A 20,513-nucleotide genomic window follows, 5' to 3' on the forward strand; every position below is an offset into this window, starting at 1 on the left:
CCTGAGTTTCTGCACCTGTTCTTCTACCTGCACAACCTTCTATCTTCTCGTGTGTGTCGCCCCCTCACCTGGATACAGGGACACACCTGTCTGTCTGCATCCCGCTCCAGCTGTGTGTTTCTGCACCTGCTGCTGCCTGTCTCGTGGACCTGCATGACCTGTCTGTCTGCACCGCCTTGCTGTCTTGCCTCACCCTATCCTTCACGTCGACCAAGTTTTTGTTTTGTTGTGGTTGTTGCTGGAGATTTTGTTTGGTTGTGGTTGCTGCTGTAGTTGTTGTTTTGTGGTCTCCCTTCAGGACAGTAACCCCTGCATGTGTTTGACTGACTGACTGCCTGCGTGACTGCCTGTGTGACTGTTAGAAGCCTGGTGCGTGATGTCATGGAGTCCTGCTGGCCAGGTGTTCCCACTCGCACATTAAAGGGATAGTTCAGCTTTGCACTTGCATTTGGCTTGGATGCTGATTCAAGCATTCTCGGTCCAAGATTCCAGAACCTTCTCACTGGTGAATGTCTATTGGAGTGAACCTTTGAGATATGAATCCCAGGTTTGGTCTGCGTTTGGGACACCTCCAAGTTCCTCTGGGCCTTGTTCTGTCATATTTGTATGTTGCTTCAGATGAAAACGTGATTGAAACTTTATATTCCTCTCAGATGGCCCATGCTACTCCTGGAGTGGTGATCTCTGCTGTGACAAACCGTCAGCCCAGACACAGACCCATCCTTTGGTTTGGGCCATGTCTAATAAATATTGTCTGATTAGGCCAAAGACAAGCTTCCACCAAGTTGAACAATAAAGTTATTTTAATCTAAATGACAAAACATCCCCTCTGGTCCAGATCAACTCTAATGGAAGTAATGTGATGAAGCAGAGAAGCTTCTAAACCTTGAAGAGGAATGCTGATGTGTCATGCTGTGTTGTGTGGTATACAATATCATGTGTGCACAGATGTTCATGCATGAGTGAGTACAGTGTGTGTGTGTGTGTTAACCCTCTCTCTCCTGTGTCTGTAGATCTGGAGGACCCCCCTATGGCCATGGCCCCCCGCGCCCCAAGAATACGCCACGCCTCCCAGAGTGAGGAAGTCCCGCCTTCTGAGGTGTTCTCTGCGTCAGGTGACCTGGAGGCCCCGCCCCCACCCCTCCCCCGCAGCAGCAGCGCCTCCGACATCATGGAGCCCTTCATCACCGATAGGGTCAAAGGTGACCTTCCTGTCCCCGACAGCCAATCACCTTCCACTTCCTCCCCCTCCACCAACACCACTGTCCCCCCACCCCCCGGCTCCCCCAGGAGTCCCCCTCTGCACCCCCCTGCCCCCCCCTCAGCCCCAGAAGGCAGAATCTCCTCCCTAGAGGGGGGCGACAGCATATACGACCACCTGTGGCTGGTATCTGATCGCTCCAGGGCAGATTCTGCCCTCACCCAGTCCTATGAGAGAGAGGGGGAGGGAGAGGGGGAGGATGGGGACGATGATCTGTTTTCCTCCCTCAGGGAGTACCTGAGAGGCCAGGAGGAGATGTGGGAGGTCAGGGGGGAGGCGGGGGAGAGGGCTGGCTCTGTTCCGGCGAGGGAGGGCAGCAGTGTGTCTGACCAGACAGGAGGCGGGGGCAGACAGGTCCAGGTAGGACAGGTGTGTCATCTCCAGAACCAGGGCCAGGGAAGTCTAGACTCTGAGGAGGAGGCCGTAGAGGCAGAGCAGAGCAGCATCTACGAGTGTCTGGAGCAGCAGTGTGACTGGGCGGCCACCAGGGGGGGCTCTAACCTAGAGCAGGACATGCTGCAGGGCTCTGCAGGGGACGGGGGCGCAGACGAAGGGGAGGAGCCCCGCCTGGTCAGGCAGGATGCTACCGCAGGCGAGGATGGGGTGGGGGCGGGACAGCCCCACCACGCCAGACCCAGGCTGGTCCGAGGCAGGCCCAAGAAGCGGCACGACGGGGGGGTCCATGTCAGTTTCAGACCCTCCACTGAGTCAGTGCAGTTCCACAACCCACTGGACAGCAAGGAGGCCCACTGGAAGGCCCGTCTGCGCCGGCTCAGTCACTTCCACAGCCACAGCCTCTCCTCTGGGGACCGCCCGGGGGCTAGGGCGGGGCCCGGGGGCGCCAAAGCTGGAGGTGGAGGGGCAAAGGGGAAAGAGGTCAAAGAAAGGTCACTGCCGGTGTCGTGGGAGGGGTCGGGCGAGGAGCAGCAGGCAGAGCAGGGGGGCGTGTCTGGATCTGGGCGTGGCCGACTAGGCCGTGCCTCCCTCTATCACCGTGGGTTACGCTCCCGGTCCCAGGAGTCGGACTCCAGTCCCTCCCGCCAGCAGGTGGCGCTGCTGGGTGGGGTCTATAAGTCTGTGGTCCACGCCCTTTCCAAGCCGCGGATGCAAGGCACCTCCCCCTCGAGGGCGGGGCGATCAGCGGGCGATGCCCCCCTCAAGGATCTCTACACCCATGTTCTGGGATATTTTGGGAGGAAGACCCCAGGTGAGGATTCCTGAAGCTCCACCGGAACACAACTACAACAAACAACAAACAAATAAATGAGGAAGGAACAGTCATAAACACAAACAACCCAAAAAGCGCCTTTCTTTCTCCTTTTCTCCGTTCTATCTTTGATTTTTTGTTTTTGCTGAATGCCGATTGGTTGATTGAATTGAAGCCTTTTTTTTTTGTGTTTCCTTTTGAAAGTAGCCCTGCCCGACCGATCAAGAGGCTGGGGTGCTCCTCTCCTTCCCTAGGATGCCCCCCTTCCTCCTACTCCAGCTTTGGGACTAAACCTCTGCCCCCCCCTCCCTCCTCTCCCCCCCACCCCTGTCTTGGATGCTGCATGCGGCCTCATGCCTCCCTCCTCAGACATCAGCCTTCAGCCCTCTCTCCCATCAAACACACACACACACATCAGGCACTAACCTCAACACACATTAGCACACACATTAGCACCTGTGAATGCTTTCCATCGGATCCACAGTAGTTGGGGTCCAGTGTACAGGTGTTCTGTAGTGTAGTGGGGAGGTCTGGTCCTGGAGCGTAGCAGTGGGAAGACAGGCTCAGCGTGTGTCTGCGTTCTGAGAGCTCACAGGAGCTGCTGCAGTTCCACATCAAGCCTCCGGGGGGCAGCAGAGCTCTTGCGGTGAGAACTTCAGGGACTCGACAGCCCTGTGTCCCGGGGCTCATGTGCCTTTACACCCGGGTGACTAACTTAGCGACATTAAGAGAAGGACACGTCAAAGACGTCATTAGTTCTCAACTGGGCTGACATCTGGGCTCTCCTGTCTCCTGAGTATACTAAGTATCCAACATTGTCTTCTCTTCCTCGGTCCCAGCTTGGTACCACAGACTGTGCTCCTAACCTGCAGTAGTGGCTTTGTGTTGGCAGTAGACTTGTATTAATATACTAAGTCATTTCAATGAATATTTATTAATTACTGCATAATAACCGTACTTGATTATTAATTATTTAAATCAACCAGAAGACCAGAAGTAGTCAGTCCACACTAAGCAGAGAGAGACTAGTGACTGTAGGGTTACAGTAGGGTTGCTCTCATGGAAGTACACATCCAAGAGTGGACATAATCCCTCTATTGATTCTGTTTCTATGGTTACAGCTCTCTGGTTCTATCTTGCTTGACACCCCGTACTGCAAGACTTAACAGCTGTGGATGAGTGGTCACGTAACAGAGGATGGGTGGATGGATGGATGAGGGAGTTATTGGCAAATGGAGTGTGAGGGATGATAAATACATGGATGAGTTCTGGAGAGGAGGTATGGATGGCTGGATGGATACTCCTGGTGGTGGAGTTTGCATGTGTGGGGTGTGTGTGTTGCCGTGTGTGTGTGGGGGGTGTGTGTGTGTGTGTCAGTCTGCGTGTCGCTAGCTGGACTAATCACTGTCTGAGGTGTGCTCATGGCCTGGACTTAACAAGGTGCTCTCTCTATTTTACATCCATCTCTCTCATCTGTCTCTCTCTTTGTCTCTCTCTCTTTCTCTGCCTCTCTTAACTGCATGCGTCGGGTAACTCCTGCATCGCTTTACTGTTTATAATCACTTGGTTGGCCTTCCTTTGAGATGGTTCCTTTCAGCAGTTTTATTTGTTTCCTGTGTATTCTAGGTTGTGAGTTAGCTGCTGTCTTGGCGTACATCTCAAGTCTCAACAACTAAACGCTCACACACGTAGATGCTTCAGGACACAGCCTGTCACAACAGCACAGTCATGTTTTCCCTTTAACAATTGTGTTTTAAGAACGTGCTGGAGTCGAGCCGTGTCCATGGCGATAGTGACGTGTCTGTCTGTATCTGCTCTCAGCCAATAAGGAGGAGGGGAGTCAGAAGACACGCCCTGTGTCCAGCGATGCAGGAAGCAGCAACCCAAACTTTACTGACCTGATGGACGAATTCATACAGGAGAGACTACGGACCAGAGGCACCTCTGTGAGGCCACACACACACACCCCTACACACACACACACACACACCTACACACACATACACACACACACCATCTCTGTCCATAGTACCGTATATATCAACCATCCTTTCAAATGTGTGATTTTTCAACTGCTTCCCGCCCGCCCCCCTCCCTCCTGCCTCCCTCCCGCCCCCTCCCGCCCCCCTCCCGCCCCGCCCCCTCCCGCCCCCTCCCGCCTCCCTCCCGCCCCCTCCCGCCCCCCTCCCGCCCCCCTCCCGCCCCCCTCCCGCCCGCCTCCCGCCCCCCTACCGCCTCCCTCCCGCCCCCTCCCGCCCCCCTCCCTCCCGCACCCCTCCCTTCCCCCCAGGGTCGCCGTGGCAGCAGCCCAGGTATTCTGGAGATCCCCAAGGACCTCCCAGAGCTGCTGGAGCGTCAGGGAGCCACGCGGCCCGTGGACGACCCGGGTGTGCCCTCGGAGTGGACCTCGCCCGCCAGCGCCAGCGGCAGCGACGTGGTCAGCTCCGACAGCCAATCAGACTCCTTCAACGCCTTCCAGTATTCCAACTGCAAGTTTGAGAGTAAGTGCCCCGGGGTCTCTCCACCAGTTAAAATATGGCATCTACTGTGTATTCTGGTCACGTTTAGCAGTCAGTCTGACCAGTTGGTGGCGCTGTGTAGATTTCAGTTTTGGCTCGGAGGCTGGTGGTAACGGATCGTTGGACCAGGACAGCCTAGGAGGGGGCGTGGCCCAGAGCGCTGACGAGCAGGAGGTAGCGAGTCTGACCACGCTCAACATGGACTCTGAGACCAGCAGCCTCAGTCAGCACGGCCTGTCTGCTGATACTGTCACCATCACAGGTGACAACACTCACTCAATCACTCACTCAATTACTCACTCAAGCTCACTCAATCACTCACTCAAGCTCGCTCACTCATACTTACTCACTCAATCACTTGCTCGCTCGCACGCACGCACACTTAGTGTCTGTTCATTACTAAGTATCCCTCTCCACCTGTGTGTGTGTGTGTTTAGGGTCAGAGAGTGCGTCTCCAATGCACTCTCTGGGAGGGTCTAGATCTCAGACCCCTTCTCCAGCCACTCTCACTGCTGAACACACTGAACACAAAGACCTGCAGCTGGATGAGAAGCTGCACCACTCTGTCCTGCAGACTCCTGACGACCTGGGTAACACACTATCCCCCCACACACACACACACACACGCATACTAAATGACTGTTCTTTGGCACAGATAGGTGGTCAAGCCTTACCCTCACAGAAGCAAATTGCCCTCTCCACACACACCTAAACACACTCTCTCTCTCTCTGTCTCTCTTTCTCTCTCACCCCTGGCTGTCGTCCCTCCAGAAACTAGTGAGTTTCCGACGGAGGACTGCAGTGTCATGGCGGGCGGCACGCTCACAGGCTGGCACGCCGATGTTGCCACGGTGATGTGGAGGCGGATGTTGGGTATCCTAGGAGACGTCAACACCATCAAAGACCCAGAAATCCACGCTCAGGTGTTTGACTACCTGTGCGAGCTCTGGCAGAACCTGGCCAAGGTGAGAAGGTCACCACACACACACACACACACACACACAGCTGTCGATGAGGACCACACACGTACTCCAGCCAATCACAGTTCTGTTGAGATTTGATAGGACATCAGTCTTCATGTGACCTGATACATACAAATCTCTTTTTTCACTTCTGCCTCTCTTCTCTTTCTTTCCCTCTTCTCTCTTTCCTTCTCTGTCGTTCCACCCCCTCATCCATCCCTTTCCTGTCTGTCCTTCTCTCCCCAGATCAGAGACAACCTGGGCATCTCATTGGACAACCAGTCGTCTCCGCCCCCTCCGGTCCTGATCCCGCCCCTTCGCATCCTCACCCCCTGGCTCTTCAAGGTAGGTCTGCGCTCCCATGGCGATACAACACACCGCCCCTGTCCCTTCTAGAAGGTAGACGAACCACCTCACTGCTGAAGACGCATGACGTGTGTGTGTGTTCCTCCCCAGGCCACCATGCTGACGGAGCGCTATAAGCAAGGGAAGCTTCATGCCTACAAGCTGATCTGCAAGATCATGAAGAGGAGGCAGGACGTTTCGCCCAACTCAGACTTCCTCACGCACTTCTACAACATCATGCACTGCGGCCTGCTGCATGTGGACCAGGTAGGCCGACGGGACGCGTTTCTGTGTAGGAGAGGAGTGTGTGTGTGTGTGTGTGTGTGTGGGGTCACCAGTTTCCTCACCAGTATAGTGAAACATGAAGAACGTGACCTTTCGGGGCCCATAACTTCAAATGAATGGGAGTTAACAGTGCGTGTGTGTGTGCGTGTGCGCGTGCGCGTGTGCGCGTGTGTGTGGTCCCTCGCTGCCTCCAGGACATCGTGAACACCATCATCAAGCACTGCTCCCCTCGCTTCTTCTCCGTGGGCCTGCCAGGAGCCACCATGCTCATCCTGGACGTCATCATCGCCGCCAGCCGAGTCACCGCCAGCGCCTCGCTCAATGTACCACATACACACACACATATATATACAGTACCAGTGAAAAGTTTGGACACAATAGGGAAAATGTGTCAACTTTCGGTGCTAGTCAAAAGTTTGGACACATCTTCAAGGGAAAATGTGTCCAAACTTTTGACTGATACTGTATATACACACACACATATTTATAAACACTTGACTATACATTTGAGTACCAGTAATTACACCCACACTTCAAACAATACGCCCCCTTAGACACATTGAGCTGCTCACACGTGTAAACCTGCCTACACATCCAGTATGACAGACACTGTTGGGTGGGTTAGATTCACAATCTGTTTCAACACTCTAATCCCACCTGTGTTTGTCCACGGCTGGACTGTAATGTGGTGGTGGTCCGTGGTGGTCTGATGGTTCACTCTGTTGAGTCCCATTCCTCCCCTGTGTGTGTGCGTGCGCGTGCGCGTGTGCGTGTGCGTGCGTGCGTGCGTGTGTGTGTGTGAGCAGGCCCCCAGGGTCGAGGCCCAGATCCTGCTGGGGTCTCTGGTGTGTTTTCCCAACCTGTACGAGGAGCTTCCTGCTCTCCACCCCACCACGGCCGACGTGGTCATGACCAAGTTCAGAGACGTCAAGGTAAGCCCATCCACGTGTGTGCGTGTGTGTGTGCGCGTGTGTGTGCGCGTGCGTGCGCGCGCGCGCTCCCCAGTGGGAGGTAGGCAGCAGGGCTAATGGGATAATGTCTGATCAGTCATTCTGCTAGCCTCCCCATGTTGATGTTGTCGTTTGCGTGTAAACAGCTAATGCCATGCACAGTAGTGTCTGGTGTGGTCTGGATGATTCACCTGACGCCTCTGAATGACTAAACACCGCTTAACGCGTGTGTGTGCTTGTTTAGGAGCGCGTGTGTAACAACAACATCTCTGTCTCTTCTCCTATGTTTTTTAGGAGCACATCATCAAACACATCCTGAGTTCAGCTAGAGATGAGCCCTCTGCTCCAGCACGGTGAGACCACACACTCTCACTCTGTATGTCTCTCTGTCTCACTCTCTCTCTGTCTCACGCTCTCTCCTTGTCTCTGCCTCTCACTCTCTCTCACTCTCTGTATCTCACTCTGTCTCTCACTATGTCTGTCTCTCTGTCTCACTATATGTCTCACTCTCTCTGTCTGTCTCACTCTCTCTCTGTCTCTCTGTGTCTCTCTCTCTAAGTCGTTAATGCAGGTATTTAAGCTCCACCATACAGCAGCAGTGTAGAGAGCAGTGTCCCGTCAGACAGATGTATTAAAGCAGTCTGCCTCTGACAGCGGAAGTGGGACGGCTGCACAGCATCTCAGCCCTGAGACATCTGTCATGTCATGATTATTATTATCACCAACGACAATCCTAACAATGGTGGGGGGGGGGGGGGGGTGGTTTAGGATAGAGTTGTTACTGGATTGTTATGGGATGGCGGGGGGGAGGGGGGGAGTCTGAGAATGATGCTGGTGTTTGTGTCTACGTGGGTTAGGTAGGTGTGCGTTTGGGGGGTGTGTGTTTGTGCACGGCTGGGGTGTGTGTGGATCGATGCAGACTGATAGGTCTGGTGACCAGCAGTCAGACAGACAGATTAGAGTCATCTGTACTAGATAATCTACACACACTGCTGTCTTGGTGGGGGGAGGGGGTGGGAGTTTGGGTGTCTGTACTGCAGGGGTAGAAGAGCTTAGAATCAGGGGACATGGGCGGGGGGGGGGGGCTGGGAGAGGAGTTGAGGGGGGGGGTATTGGAGTGAGGAGAGCTGGAGCCAGAGGAAAGGAGAAGAGGGGGGTGGTGGAGGAGGAGGAGGGGGGTGGAGGGGTGGAGGAGGAGGGGGGTGGTGGAGGAGGAGGAGGAGGGGGGTGGTGGTGGAGGAGGAGGGGGGTGGTGGAGGAGGGGGGTGGTGGTGGAGGAGGAGGGGGGTGGAGGGATGGAGATGGGGGTTCTAGACTGTCCTTGATTTGTGTCCTCCAGACGTCCAGACATGCTGACCCCTCCTTCTGTCTCTCTCAAGGTCACTTGAAGGTGACCGGAGCCGCCAATCATCTGTTGTTGATGTTGTTCGGTGTGAGAACCGGCAGTTAGCCCTCATATCTCTAACAATATTCTGCATGGTACAATAAAGATACTAGATATTACAGCTCTTTGGAACAAGACATACGATAATTAAGAAAATATCAGAGAAAGTCAATAACAAAGGAAATATCAGGGGGAAAAAAGGGGTGAGTGTGTAAAATAGCAATGATAACACAAGAATAACAAACGTACCGTGTGTGTGTGTGCTCCAGGTGCGTGGCTCTGTGCAGCCTGGGGATCTGGCTGTGTGAAGAGCTGGTCCACGGCACCCAGCACATCCAGATTAAAGAAGCTCTCAACGTCATCTGTGTGACCCTCAAGGTACCACACGCTAACTGCATACATGTCTGGTACCACACGCTAACTGCATACATGTCTGGTACCACACGCTAACTGCATACATGTCTGGTATCACACGCTAACTGCATACATGTCTGGTATCACACGCTAACTGCATACATGTCTGGTACCACACCCTAACTGCATACATGTCTGGTACCACATGCTAACTGCATACATGTCTGGTATCACACGCTAACTGCATACATGTCTGGAACAGGCGTTCAACATGCTTAGTCCCTTAGTCCTTCATTTAGGATCTGAAATCATGGGGTTATAGTGATAGTAAATGTGTCCTGGCATTTTCATTATGGAATGATTAATATGCTCTGATATTTTTATTTGGACTGCAATTAACATGTTTTACTGACACATGATATTGGAATTCATAAAACGCATTTCGCACATGGTTGCACTTGAAGTGTGTGTATGTGTGCGCGCATGTGTGTTGGACCACAAAGTCTTTTATCCGGGGCCATATGGATTTCTCTATCCCTGGTTGGATCCTCTCTCTCTCCCTGTAGCCTCAGCACTGGCAGTACTGCTGGCCTGCAGAGCACACACACACTACACTCACAGAAACAGTAACCCTGGCCTGTCAAAATGTTTGGCTCCTCCAATTCCCCCCTCGCCTCCCTCCTCCTCCTCCCCCTCCTCTCCCTTTCTCCCCCCAGACAGAGGTCTGATCCAGGGAAGAATGCTGCTGCCTCACACCTCCAGGAATTATTATATTCCTCCCTGGAGTGGGGTAGCTAGCCAGACCTCCTACACACACACTGACACATGCTCACACACACCCTCTCGCATTGATACCACTCACACACACAAACACGTTGGCTAGAGACCAGGTCTATTGTGTTTCGTAGAGTCCCATGCTGCTTTGACAGCTGTTTCCCTGCCAGGGTCGGAGACTGGTGGAGGAGCAGGTGTCTGTGACACACACACACACACACACGGGCGACAACACCCATCCACATCTTAATCCTCGGTTTGGCACCATGGAATTCTTGGTCTGTTGTCTGTGTTCTGGTATACGACTGTTGGTAATATGTGTGTGTATGTGTGTGTTTCTGCAGTATCCCAATAAGAGTGTGGCCTTGGTGGCATCAGACATCCTGCACCTGCTCATCAGCTACGTGGACCACCTTCAGAAGTTCCCCCCCGACACGCCAAAGAAGATCGTGGAGGTGAGGACCTCGGGGGGACTGTAGAAGCTGTAGATCAGACGAGCTTCATTTGGGAGGGTCAGCTCGTCAATCTGGTGGATTGTATGTTGTAACTGATGAAGGATGATGTTGTGTTCCAGATCCTGATTGCCACCATCACTTATTTGCTGCCCACTACTGAGTCCTCGCCCCACGAGCTGGACAAGAGGGTAGGATCTCTGGACAGGCCGGCCTGCACACACCAGTTACATTACATTCATCTTTATTGTCATTGTGAACAGCACGAGTACAGAGGAAGGGAAATGCAGCTGGCATGTAACCACAGGTTAGACCTGCTTTAGTTCCGAATGGCCTCGATTCCTATTGGTCAGCCTTGGAAGACGGGCAGGCCAGAGCAGCCTGTGAGACGCAGAAATGATCGCCTAGTTATCCGTTCATTTGTCAAATATAAGGAAGTGATCAAGTTTTTTTCTTTCATTAAGAGACTTCAGAATATATCACCACCTGACTCTTGAGCTGTTAGGTTAAACTGCGAGCAATGCAAATGACAAGATCAGTACAGTTGGGGTTGCCAGGAAACCCCCCTTCATGGTGTGCGTTAGTAACTGGCATCAGAGTTAGAACTGGAGGTGTGTGTGTGTGTTGTAGCTGATATGAACCCGTGCCTGATGTAACCCTTCCCCAGCTGGTGGTGTCTCTCCTGCTGTGCCTGTTGGACTGGGTGATGGCTCTGCCTCCACAGACCCTGCTGCAGCCCGTACACACACTCAGCCCCGACAAGGACCGCAGCGACAAGTCTGTCCTCAGCTGCATATATAAGGTTGTGTGTGTGTGTGTAGCTGTATTCCTTTGCTAATGGGTCTATTATAGCTCTCTAGTTCCCTCTCTCGCTCGCACGCACACTCATACGCACACATACACACACTCATACACGCACACACACTCATGCACACACATACACATCCACACACTCATACACGCACACACACTCATGCACACTCATACACAAACTCATACACACACACACACTCATACACACTTGAAACTCCTATATTGGTCTACAGGAACAGTACCTTTTGCTCGAGGAGCAACTAATGGGGATTCACATAAAAAGCACAATTAAAGAGCAACCTCACTCTCATCCTCAGAACTCTCCTCCAATCACCCCCCCACCCTCTCAGACTCCACGGCAACATGCCGTGTTGCTGCGACGTGATAATTAATTTGATTAGTCTCTCATATCTGTGATTAGGGATCTCTCTCTTTCGCCCCCTCTATCTCTCTCATGTATTTTAGACTGCATGGACCCACAATGCATATGTTGAATTTTTGCATTCTCTCATTCTCCCCCTTTTCCGCACACATCTCTTCCTTACTCCCTCTCTCTCTCCCTCCCTCTCTCCCCCTCCCTCTCTCTCCCCCTCCCTCTCTCTCCCCTCCCTCCCTCTCTCCTCCCTCCCTCCCTCTCCCCCTCCCTCTCTCTCTCCCCCTCCCTCTCTCTCTCCCCCTCCCTCCCTCTCTCTCTCCCCCTCCCTCTCTCTCTCCCCCTCCCTCTCCCCCTCCCTCTCTCTCTCCCCCTCCCTCTCCCCCTCCCTCTCTCTCTCCCCCTCCCTCTCTCTCTCCCCCTCCCTCCCTCTCCCTCTCTGCAGGTGCTCCATGGGTGTGTGTACGGAGCCCAGACTCTGAGCAGCTCCAGGTACTTCCCCCTGAACCTGTCTGACCTGACCAGCCCGGACTACGACCCCTTCCTGCCCCTGGAGAGCCTGAAGGAGCCCGAGCCTCTTCACTCCCCCGACTCTGAACGCTCCTCCAAACTGCAGCCCGTCACGGAGGGTGAGCGCTGGCACACACACACACACACACACATACAGACCCAGATACACACACACACACACATACAGACCCAGATACACACACACACACATACAGACCCAGATACACACACACACACATACAGACCCAGATACACACACACACACATACAGACCCAGATACACGCACACACAGACACAAACAGAGACACGCATGTCTGTCAGACACATGCTCTGATCTGCTCCTCTCTCTCTCGTCTCCCTTCCCTCCATCTAGCTCTCAATTTATTTACTGTCTCCTTCCAACTATCCCTCCATCCATCCATCATCCCTCCATCCTTCCTTGTCTTTAGTGGAAGAGGATGGAGGGATGTTGCAGAGATGAGATGTGTGACAGAAGAGTTACAGAGTTTAGAGAATGTGCCAGTTTACTGTTATTGACACAAAGGTGTGTGTGTGTGTGTCTGTTTAGTGTGGGTGTGTTGAAGCTTGTTAAGTCTCTGTATGGTGTGATCACGTTGATTGGGCAGGACTGGCTGGTAGCACAGTATGTGTGATGGCATTGGCTATCTCTCAGCAGGTAGTCAGATAGCAATGTACTGTGTGTGTGTAGTGGATGCAGTGTGTGTGTGTGTGGCGGTATTGGTTTCCACTCAGCTTGTCTCCAGTAATGTACAGGAACCAGACTCTACATGAGTGGCCTATCTGGGAATAGATCAGGCCATAATGACATCTGATTGGCTGGATCCAGCGCTACGGCAGGCTACTCCAGGGCTCCTCCGCGGAGACTGTTCAGACATGCTCTCTCCCTGGACGCCACACACACTCACACACACACACACACTGCTGGTCTCTAGGTTTTATCGACTGAGCAGACAGAGGGAGGGAGAGAGAGATAATGAGTTTGCCTTTAGAGGATTCCTGTCATGAGATCTTCCTCCTCTTCTTCATTCTCTCTCCTTGTGGCCAGTTCCCAAAAGCTCACATTCATCTCCCTCTTCAAACTTCCCCACAGTCTGGCTGGGAGGCAGAGTAAGTTCTTCCATGGTGACCAATGCTTGAGAAGGTGAAGATGACCTGTCTCTCGCTCTCTCTCTCTCTCTCTTTTTCGCTCGGTCTCTCTCTGCCTCCCCCTGCAGTTCGTAGTCGACTCCAGCACGGTCTGATCTCCATCGCGGCCAGGACGGTCATCACCCACCTGGTCAACCACCTGGGACACTACCCCATGAGTGGAGGGCCTGCCACGCTGACCAGCCAGGTGAGGATGAGGGGAGGGGGAGGGAGGGAGGGAGGGAGGGGAGAGGGAGGTTTAGGGGACCAAAATGTATCCGGATGTGGGCTATGAATCAGTCCTAAAAACCCTGAATCGTCCACTGCCTCCCCTGGCAGGTGTGTGAGAACCAGGACAACCCATACAGTGAGAGCGCAGACCTGGGCCCGGAGCTCTTCCACTCCCCCAACCTGCACTTCTTCTCCCTGAACGGCACCACCCTCCTGTCCTGCCTGCAGATCCGGGCGGAGGACGGCCTCCCTGGAGGGGGCATGTCCGCCGGCCTCACCACCACCCCCGCCTGCGTGCGCCTCATCGTCAGGGACATCTCGGGGAAACACTCCTGGGACTCTGCCGTGCTCTACGGACCCCCCCCGTGCCCCGGGTCCGACCCCGAGTCTGGCTGTGGGTCGGGGTCTCCCTCTGGCCACGCCCTGCTGCTGTGCAGCCCACCCCGAGAGGGGAGAGGGGGGGCAGGGGAGGCGGCAGGGGAGAAAGGAGAGGAGGACTTCGGGGAGGAGAGGGAGGAGGAGGAGGAGGAGGGGGGCGGGTTGGAGGAGGAGGAAGACGAGGGTGAAGGGCTGGAGGAGGAGGAGCAGGGGGAGGAGAGGGGGGAGGGTGCAGAAGGGGACAGAAACAGGAGAGAGGAAAGGGATGAAGGCAAGGCGGAGGACAGAGGGGGGTGTCTTGAGCTGTTGGCCCCGCCCCTCGCCAAGCGCGTGTGCAGGGAGGCGGTGCCATCGTGGGATGCGCTGAGAGACGGCGAGGACGCGCTGGACGAGATGCTGCTGTACCTGGGATACTCCAGGTACATCCGCTCGATCACAAACCAGGTACCAAGGTGTGTGTGTGTGTGTAGAGAGATGGACGAGCACGCTCGATAACGCTCGACGCCATTTTCGATTCCCAGCCCCGAGTGTCTTCAGCGAGCGGGCACGCCCCTCAACATCCCGGCCCCGCCCCCCACCTGCGTGTCGGAGAAGCAGGAGAACGACGTCATCAACGCCATCCTCAAGCAGTGCGCCGCGGAGCGCGACTTCGCCCGTCACCGCGGCGACGGGCCGAACATGCGTGCCACGGGGCAGAGCGAGCCCCTCCCCCAGCGGCCCCAGTCCCCCTTCTACTACTGCCGGCTGCTGCTCAACATCCTGGGGATGAACTCCTGGGAGAACAGGTACGCACAGCAGGGGGGGCCCAGCTCGTTAGGGGGAGGGGGGGGGGGTGTGTGCGTCATGGTCGGATCGTCACGATCATAGTGGGCGTCGAGGTCCTCGATGTTCCTCGTGTACTAAAGACCGGCTAATGGGTCCTCAGATATGTGTCCGATTCAGCCTGGCTTTGAGTGGGCACATGGTTGCCTGAAACCAGTGGAGTGTGTTCTCTATCTGCTGAAGAGGAGAGAGGGGGAGAGGGGGGGAGGGGGGGAGGAAAGGGAAAGGGATTGGGAGGGAGAGAAGAGCACCTTTAATGATTCTATTGTCCCCGTCTGCCTGGTATTCATAGACGCCATTTATTACTGAGACTAAGGCATAGCAATCCACACAGGCCTCGTGTGTGTTTCTTGGGCTCTCAGTGTTTCAGAGCACAACTGTGTGTGTGTGTGTGATCCTTTCATGCTGTTCCCTCTCTTGCCTCTGAAATGGCTCTCTTTCAGAGGGGAAAATGAAGCCCATTACAGAGTAACAAGCTAATAAAGAGGCGCATACTCACATGGATGAAGAGGGGGGGGGGAGACAAAGAAAGGCCTCTTCATGGAACTAGGTCTTATATTTGAATCAGTCAGAACACATGGCTTCTCTCTCTATCTGTCTGTGCTCTCTCTCTCTCCCCTTTCCCCTGCAGTAAAAACTAGAGAGAGAGAGAGAGAGAGAGCGAGAGAGACCCTATAGAGCTCTGCCCCTTCTGCTTTATCTCCCCCGCACCCAGGTTCAAAGTGTTGAGTCCAGTTCGAGAGATTTTAATAGCACAGTACTGACACAATGACAACAGCTATCAGATCATGTTATTGATCTCTCTTCTGGCCTGTGGGATTGTATCTCTGTCCTACCTCAACTACTGTCACCTGGAGCCTGTCTGTCCCTCCCTGTCTCACTAGTGTAGCCTTCTGTCTGTCCCCCTTCTCTGGACGTCTGCCTGTGCCTGTCTGTCTGCCTGCCTGTCTGCCTGTCTGTCCCCCTCCTCTGGACGTCTGCCTGTGCCTGTCTGTCTGCCTGTCTGTCCCCCTCCTCTGGACGTCTGCCTGTGCCTGTCTGCCTGCCTGTCTGTCCCCCTCCTCTGGACGTCTGCCTGTGCCTGTCTGCCTGCCTGTCTGTCCCCCTCCCTTGGACGTTTGTCTGCCTATCCATCTGTCTGTCTTCTGCATGAATGTATTCAAGAGTGCATCTGGGGGTTCTCTTCTCTAAGCAGGTTCCTGCCACTGCTGAAGACAGCCTTGTTAGTTCCTCCAGGATTGGTCTGTTATTCCCAGAGGTTGTGACAACAACAAGAAGTCGGTCAATTAGCGATGCAAACTGTTTATTTCAGAGAGGCAGAAGAGCGAGGAATGGGTGAGGAGAGGAAGGAGAGTTGGGGAGAAGAGTGGTTGGTAAGAATGGTCAGAAGGGAGAGAAAGTAGAAAGATAGGAATTAGGATAACACTTTAGATATTTGTGCTTGGAATAAACGTTAGTTAATAGGTCCTTTTTAAATAAGGCCCTTTTAAGATGCTTATTAGACTATCTTACTAATGCCTTCTTACCTATTAACTAACGCTTAATACAAAAAACTGTCTAAGATGTTACCGGAATCAGTGTCATCCCTTAACTGCTGGTCTGGTCTCTGTGTGTGTGGGTGTGTTTTTCTCAGGAGTAACTTTCACCTGCTTAAGAAGAACGAGAAGCTTCTAAGGGAGCTGAAGAACCTGGACTCCAGGCAGTGGTAAGATCTAGAACCTTCTTCCTTGGAACTGTGTCCTCCTGAAGCTATGTGCCTCAAACAGGCTGGGTCTCACCATGGTTATAACATCGAAGACTTTGTGAGGACTTTGCAAGTGTTTCCCTGCATGGTCTTTATACTATACATGTCTCCCTCTCTCCCTCCCTCTCTCCCTCCCTCTCTCCCTCCTCCAGCCGAGAGACCCACAAGATAGCTGTGTTCTATGTAGCAGAGGGTCAGGAGGACAAACACTCCATCCTGTCCAACACCAGTGGCAGTCAGGCCTACGAGGACTTTGTCTCTGGACTGGGTTGGGAGGTGAGGGGTTAACTAGAGGGGTTGCCTACTGGTTAACTCATATGTAGGCGGTTAACTAATACTTATCTGTCTCTAAGAGGCTACCTACTAGATAATGTTTTGTAAGTGGGTAAGTCAAGCTTGAATCGCTGTCTCTGGCAGTTAACTAGTTGTTAATTAGCACTCTGTGGAAGTTAACTAGTTGATAATTAGCTGTATTTGGGGGTTAACTGGTTGTTAGCTAGACTCTCTAGTCTTCAGATCAGCCTTTTCTCTCCAGATGTTTCCTGTCGATGATGCGTTTCCTGTTCCTGCAGGTGAACCTGACCAGCCACTGTGGCTTCATGGGCGGTCTGCAGCGTAACCGTAGCACCGGCTTGACCACGCCCTACTACGCCACCTCCACCGTCGAGGCAGTCTTCCACGTGTCGACTCGCATGCCCCCTGACTCAGACGACTCCCTCACCAAGAAGGTGTGTGTGTGTTTGTCCGTCCAAACGTTGTTCAAAAGTAAGCAGAGCTCAGTTAGTGGTGTTGACCATTCTCCTCACACACACACATATACACAGACACACACACGCATACACACACACACACACACACGTCCAGGTCTCAGCTGGAGCTCCCAGCTGGACCTATGAACAGTAGTGATATAATAAGGTGTGAATGGTCTATGGAGCAGCTGGGTGTTGGAGAGTCTGGTCCACATTCACACAGAGACAGACGATGACCCTCAGAACGACTCGCACAAAGATCCACTTCACCACCAGGACAGCAGCTGCTTTAGAGACACGTGGTCACCTCCCCTGGTCACCTCCCCTGGTCACCTCCCCCGGTCACCTCCCCCGGTCACCTTCTCCGCTTCTGTCATCCTCCGCTTTCTCCCTTCAGCGTTTTCTCTCCTCTTTACTGTCTCTGTTTATTCTCTCTCTTCTTCTCTTATCCGTGGCTCTCCCTCGCTTCCTCTTCATCTCTACTTTTTCTCCCTCTTTCCTTTTCCATCTCTCTCTCCCCCTCTCTCTCTCCCTCTCTTTCTCTCCCCCTCTCTCTCCCCCTCTCTCTCCCTCTCTTTCTCTCCCCCTCTCTCTCCCCCCCTCTCGTTTCCTCTTCTCCATCTGTCTCTCTCTCCGTCTTGCTCTCTCTGTACAGTGTCTCTGTAGGTATGTTTTGTTTGGCTTTGCCCTGATCTAATCAGTGACAGCATTAACTGGGATGAGTGTGTCCTGCTGGGGGCGTGCGAGGGAGGGAGGGAGGGGGGGAGGGAGGAGGGGAGGGGAGGGAGGAGGGCAATGTCTGTAGATAGTACCGTGATTGGTCATTCCAACTGCTTCCTCTCATCTTTTCTTCATTTCTCTCGGCTGTTATCGTGTGTGTGTGTGGGGGGGGAGGGAGGGAAAGGAGGGATGGTTGAATGGAGAGAAGGGTGAAAGTAAGGAATTTGGGTGAGGAGGTCGTTTTGGAGGGATAAAGGAAAAGAAAAGGGGGGGGGGGGGTCACAGTGTTGATATGAAAGGCTTAATAAGAGCAGAGACAGGCTGACAGCTGGTGTGAACCGGGTGTGTGTGTCAGAGTGAACACCTCCTTATTCACACCAGTGATAACAGCATCCACACATCCACCCTACTGCTACTGTAGTCTGCTTAACGAGCTCTGCTTCGACTCGGTAGGAGAGAGAGACACAAACACAACTTGAATGTACTGTATTACTTAAGACATAACAGTACTATCCCTAGTGTAGTAATGCACCCCCCTCCCTCTTCTCCTATCCTAGCCCCCCCCCCCTCCCCCATTTTTGGATGAGAGACACTTGAAACAGCCATTCATCACACACAGACACACACACATACTGCCACACGAACTAAACTGCTGCTATAAATGATTTGAAAGCACCAGTGTAATGTGTGTCTTGTGGTTGTACATAGTGAGTGTGTATGTGTGCGTGTGTCTATTAATGTGTGTGTGTGTGTGGGCCATCAAGCCCCGTGGCGGTGGTCGTTCTAGCTGCTCCACATGGCCATAATGTCCTCTAATCAGATCTGTCCCCTGCTTCCTGCTTCCTGGTCCTGAGCCTATCAGCAAAGCACAGGAGCTGATTGGATTAGCCTGTCTGGAGAAGACAGTAGCCACACACTGATATGAAGATAAAGGCATCAAACCTGGTTAGCTAGACACTACAGCGTGTCAGCTCGGAGGCCAGGCCAACACACACACACACACAGTTATAGCCACACGCACACATCGACACATTCACAATGAATGTGGCAGGGTAGATAACCAACAGAAAGGGCAGGAGGGAAACTGGGAGAAGGTGGGGGAGAGCAAACGGGTGAGGAGAGATGGGGGATAGAGATGGATAGTGTTAGATAAAGGCTAGGAGAGTGTGTGTGTGTGTGTGTGTGTGTGTGTGTGTGTGTGTGTGTGTGTGTGTGTGTGTGTGTGTGTGTGTGTGTGTGTGTGTGTGTGTGTGTGTGTGTGTGTGTGTGTGTGTGTGTGTGTGTGTGTGTGTGTGTGTGTGTGTGTGTGTGTGTGTGTGTGTGTGTGGGGAGGGTGTAGATGGGGCCCCTGGCCAGGCCTGGTGACAGCCAGGGTCTGTGTGGCCCTCAGGAGTGATGGAGTGAGCAGGAGATGGAGGACAAGACGGAGTGCTCCTGTAATACGGAGGAGGAGGAGGGGAGAGATGGATGGAAGGAGGAGGGCAGAGATGGAAGAGAGAGCGAGGGGGAGAGATGGATGGAAGGAGGAGGGCAGAGATGGAAGAGAGAGCGAGGGGGAGATAGAGGGGGATAGAAGCAGAGATGGTGTGGTGGAAGGAGGGCTGAGAGATGCAGGTGGAGGAAAGAGAGAGAGAGGGAGAGAGAGATGGATGAGGTAGGGAGGAAGGAGCGAGGCAGGTGCAGCTTCACCTGGCTGTCACACGTCAAGGTTAATGACTGGCTGGACCTGGAGCTGTAGACAGACGGCCACTGGCCTCCAAGAGACTGGAGGAGGGGTGGGGGGTGGGGGGGAGGAGGTCATGTGATAAAGAGAGACAGTGAGTGAGTGAGACAGACAGACAGGGAGGGAGGGAGACCTACGTAACTCCTCAGTCTGACAGTCTGAATCCGATCAGGGTGAACAAGAACAAAGTTCTGACTTGACCTGCCCTCTGACTTCACAATACTCTCCCCTCCCCTCTCTGCCTCCACCCTCACTTCCATCCCTTCTCCTCATTAACCTGAGTGACGGTCACACTCCAAAACACTGTTCCAGAAAGCGGTCGATTTTGCGTTGCGTCAACGTTAGCGTACTTCATTTACATACGGAGCTGATGATCTCGTAATCAGACCCTGTCTTTCTCTGCCCCACGCCCATCCTTCCCTCCACAGCTGAGGCACCTGGGTAACGACGAGGTCCACATCGTGTGGTCGGAACATTCCAGAGACTACCGCAGAGGCATCATCCCCACTGAGTTTGGAGACGTGCTCATTGTCATCTACCCCATGAAGAACCACATGTGCAGCATCCACATCCTCAAAAAGCCTGAGGTAGGGTTCTGGAACTGGAATGTTCTGGAACACGGAAGGTTCTGGGTTCCGAGACTGTAGGGTTCAGGAGCCGGAGGGTTCTAGGGGTTCGAAAGTTCTGGATTCTCGGGGGTTCCGGATGATTCTGAAACTTGAATGTTCTGGGGGGTTTTAGCAGTAGTGACTAATAGATCCAGGTGAAAGTCCCCATGTTTCTGCCGTCTGGTCCAGGTGCCGTTCTTCG

At 53.5% G+C, this 20,513-nt stretch overlaps 1 protein-coding gene across 2 annotated transcripts in view; it reads left to right on the forward strand.

Annotated features, from left to right (window-relative positions):
• Positions 1–20,513, forward strand: part of ralgapa1 (Ral GTPase activating protein catalytic subunit alpha 1) — a 46,029-nt gene that overhangs the window by 10,629 nt on the left and 14,887 nt on the right. For both annotated transcript variants that reach the window (XM_062468685.1, XM_062468686.1), the window contains exons 18-41: positions 1,014–1,202; positions 4,290–4,414; positions 4,759–4,969; positions 5,070–5,249; positions 5,425–5,577; positions 5,759–5,952; positions 6,196–6,294; positions 6,406–6,561; positions 6,774–6,902; positions 7,386–7,511; positions 7,824–7,882; positions 9,183–9,291; positions 10,386–10,496; positions 10,616–10,684; positions 11,161–11,295; positions 12,125–12,308; positions 13,426–13,544; positions 13,676–14,364; positions 14,467–14,730; positions 16,401–16,472; positions 16,664–16,787; positions 17,084–17,239; positions 20,132–20,290; positions 20,501–20,513. The exon at positions 20,501–20,513 is cut by the window's right edge and continues 115 nt beyond it. In XM_062468685.1, the coding sequence (XP_062324669.1) occupies positions 1,014–1,202; positions 4,290–4,414; positions 4,759–4,969; positions 5,070–5,249; positions 5,425–5,577; positions 5,759–5,952; positions 6,196–6,294; positions 6,406–6,561; positions 6,774–6,902; positions 7,386–7,511; positions 7,824–7,882; positions 9,183–9,291; positions 10,386–10,496; positions 10,616–10,684; positions 11,161–11,295; positions 12,125–12,308; positions 13,426–13,544; positions 13,676–14,364; positions 14,467–14,730; positions 16,401–16,472; positions 16,664–16,787; positions 17,084–17,239; positions 20,132–20,290; positions 20,501–20,513 (3,825 nt within the window). The remainder of the gene's footprint in view (positions 1–1,013; positions 1,203–4,289; positions 4,415–4,758; positions 4,970–5,069; positions 5,250–5,424; positions 5,578–5,758; positions 5,953–6,195; positions 6,295–6,405; positions 6,562–6,773; positions 6,903–7,385; positions 7,512–7,823; positions 7,883–9,182; positions 9,292–10,385; positions 10,497–10,615; positions 10,685–11,160; positions 11,296–12,124; positions 12,309–13,425; positions 13,545–13,675; positions 14,365–14,466; positions 14,731–16,400; positions 16,473–16,663; positions 16,788–17,083; positions 17,240–20,131; positions 20,291–20,500) is intronic.

Source organism: Osmerus eperlanus, chromosome 9 (assembly GCF_963692335.1).
Source record: "Osmerus eperlanus chromosome 9, fOsmEpe2.1, whole genome shotgun sequence".
Lineage (NCBI taxonomy): Eukaryota > Metazoa > Chordata > Actinopteri > Osmeriformes > Osmeridae > Osmerus > Osmerus eperlanus.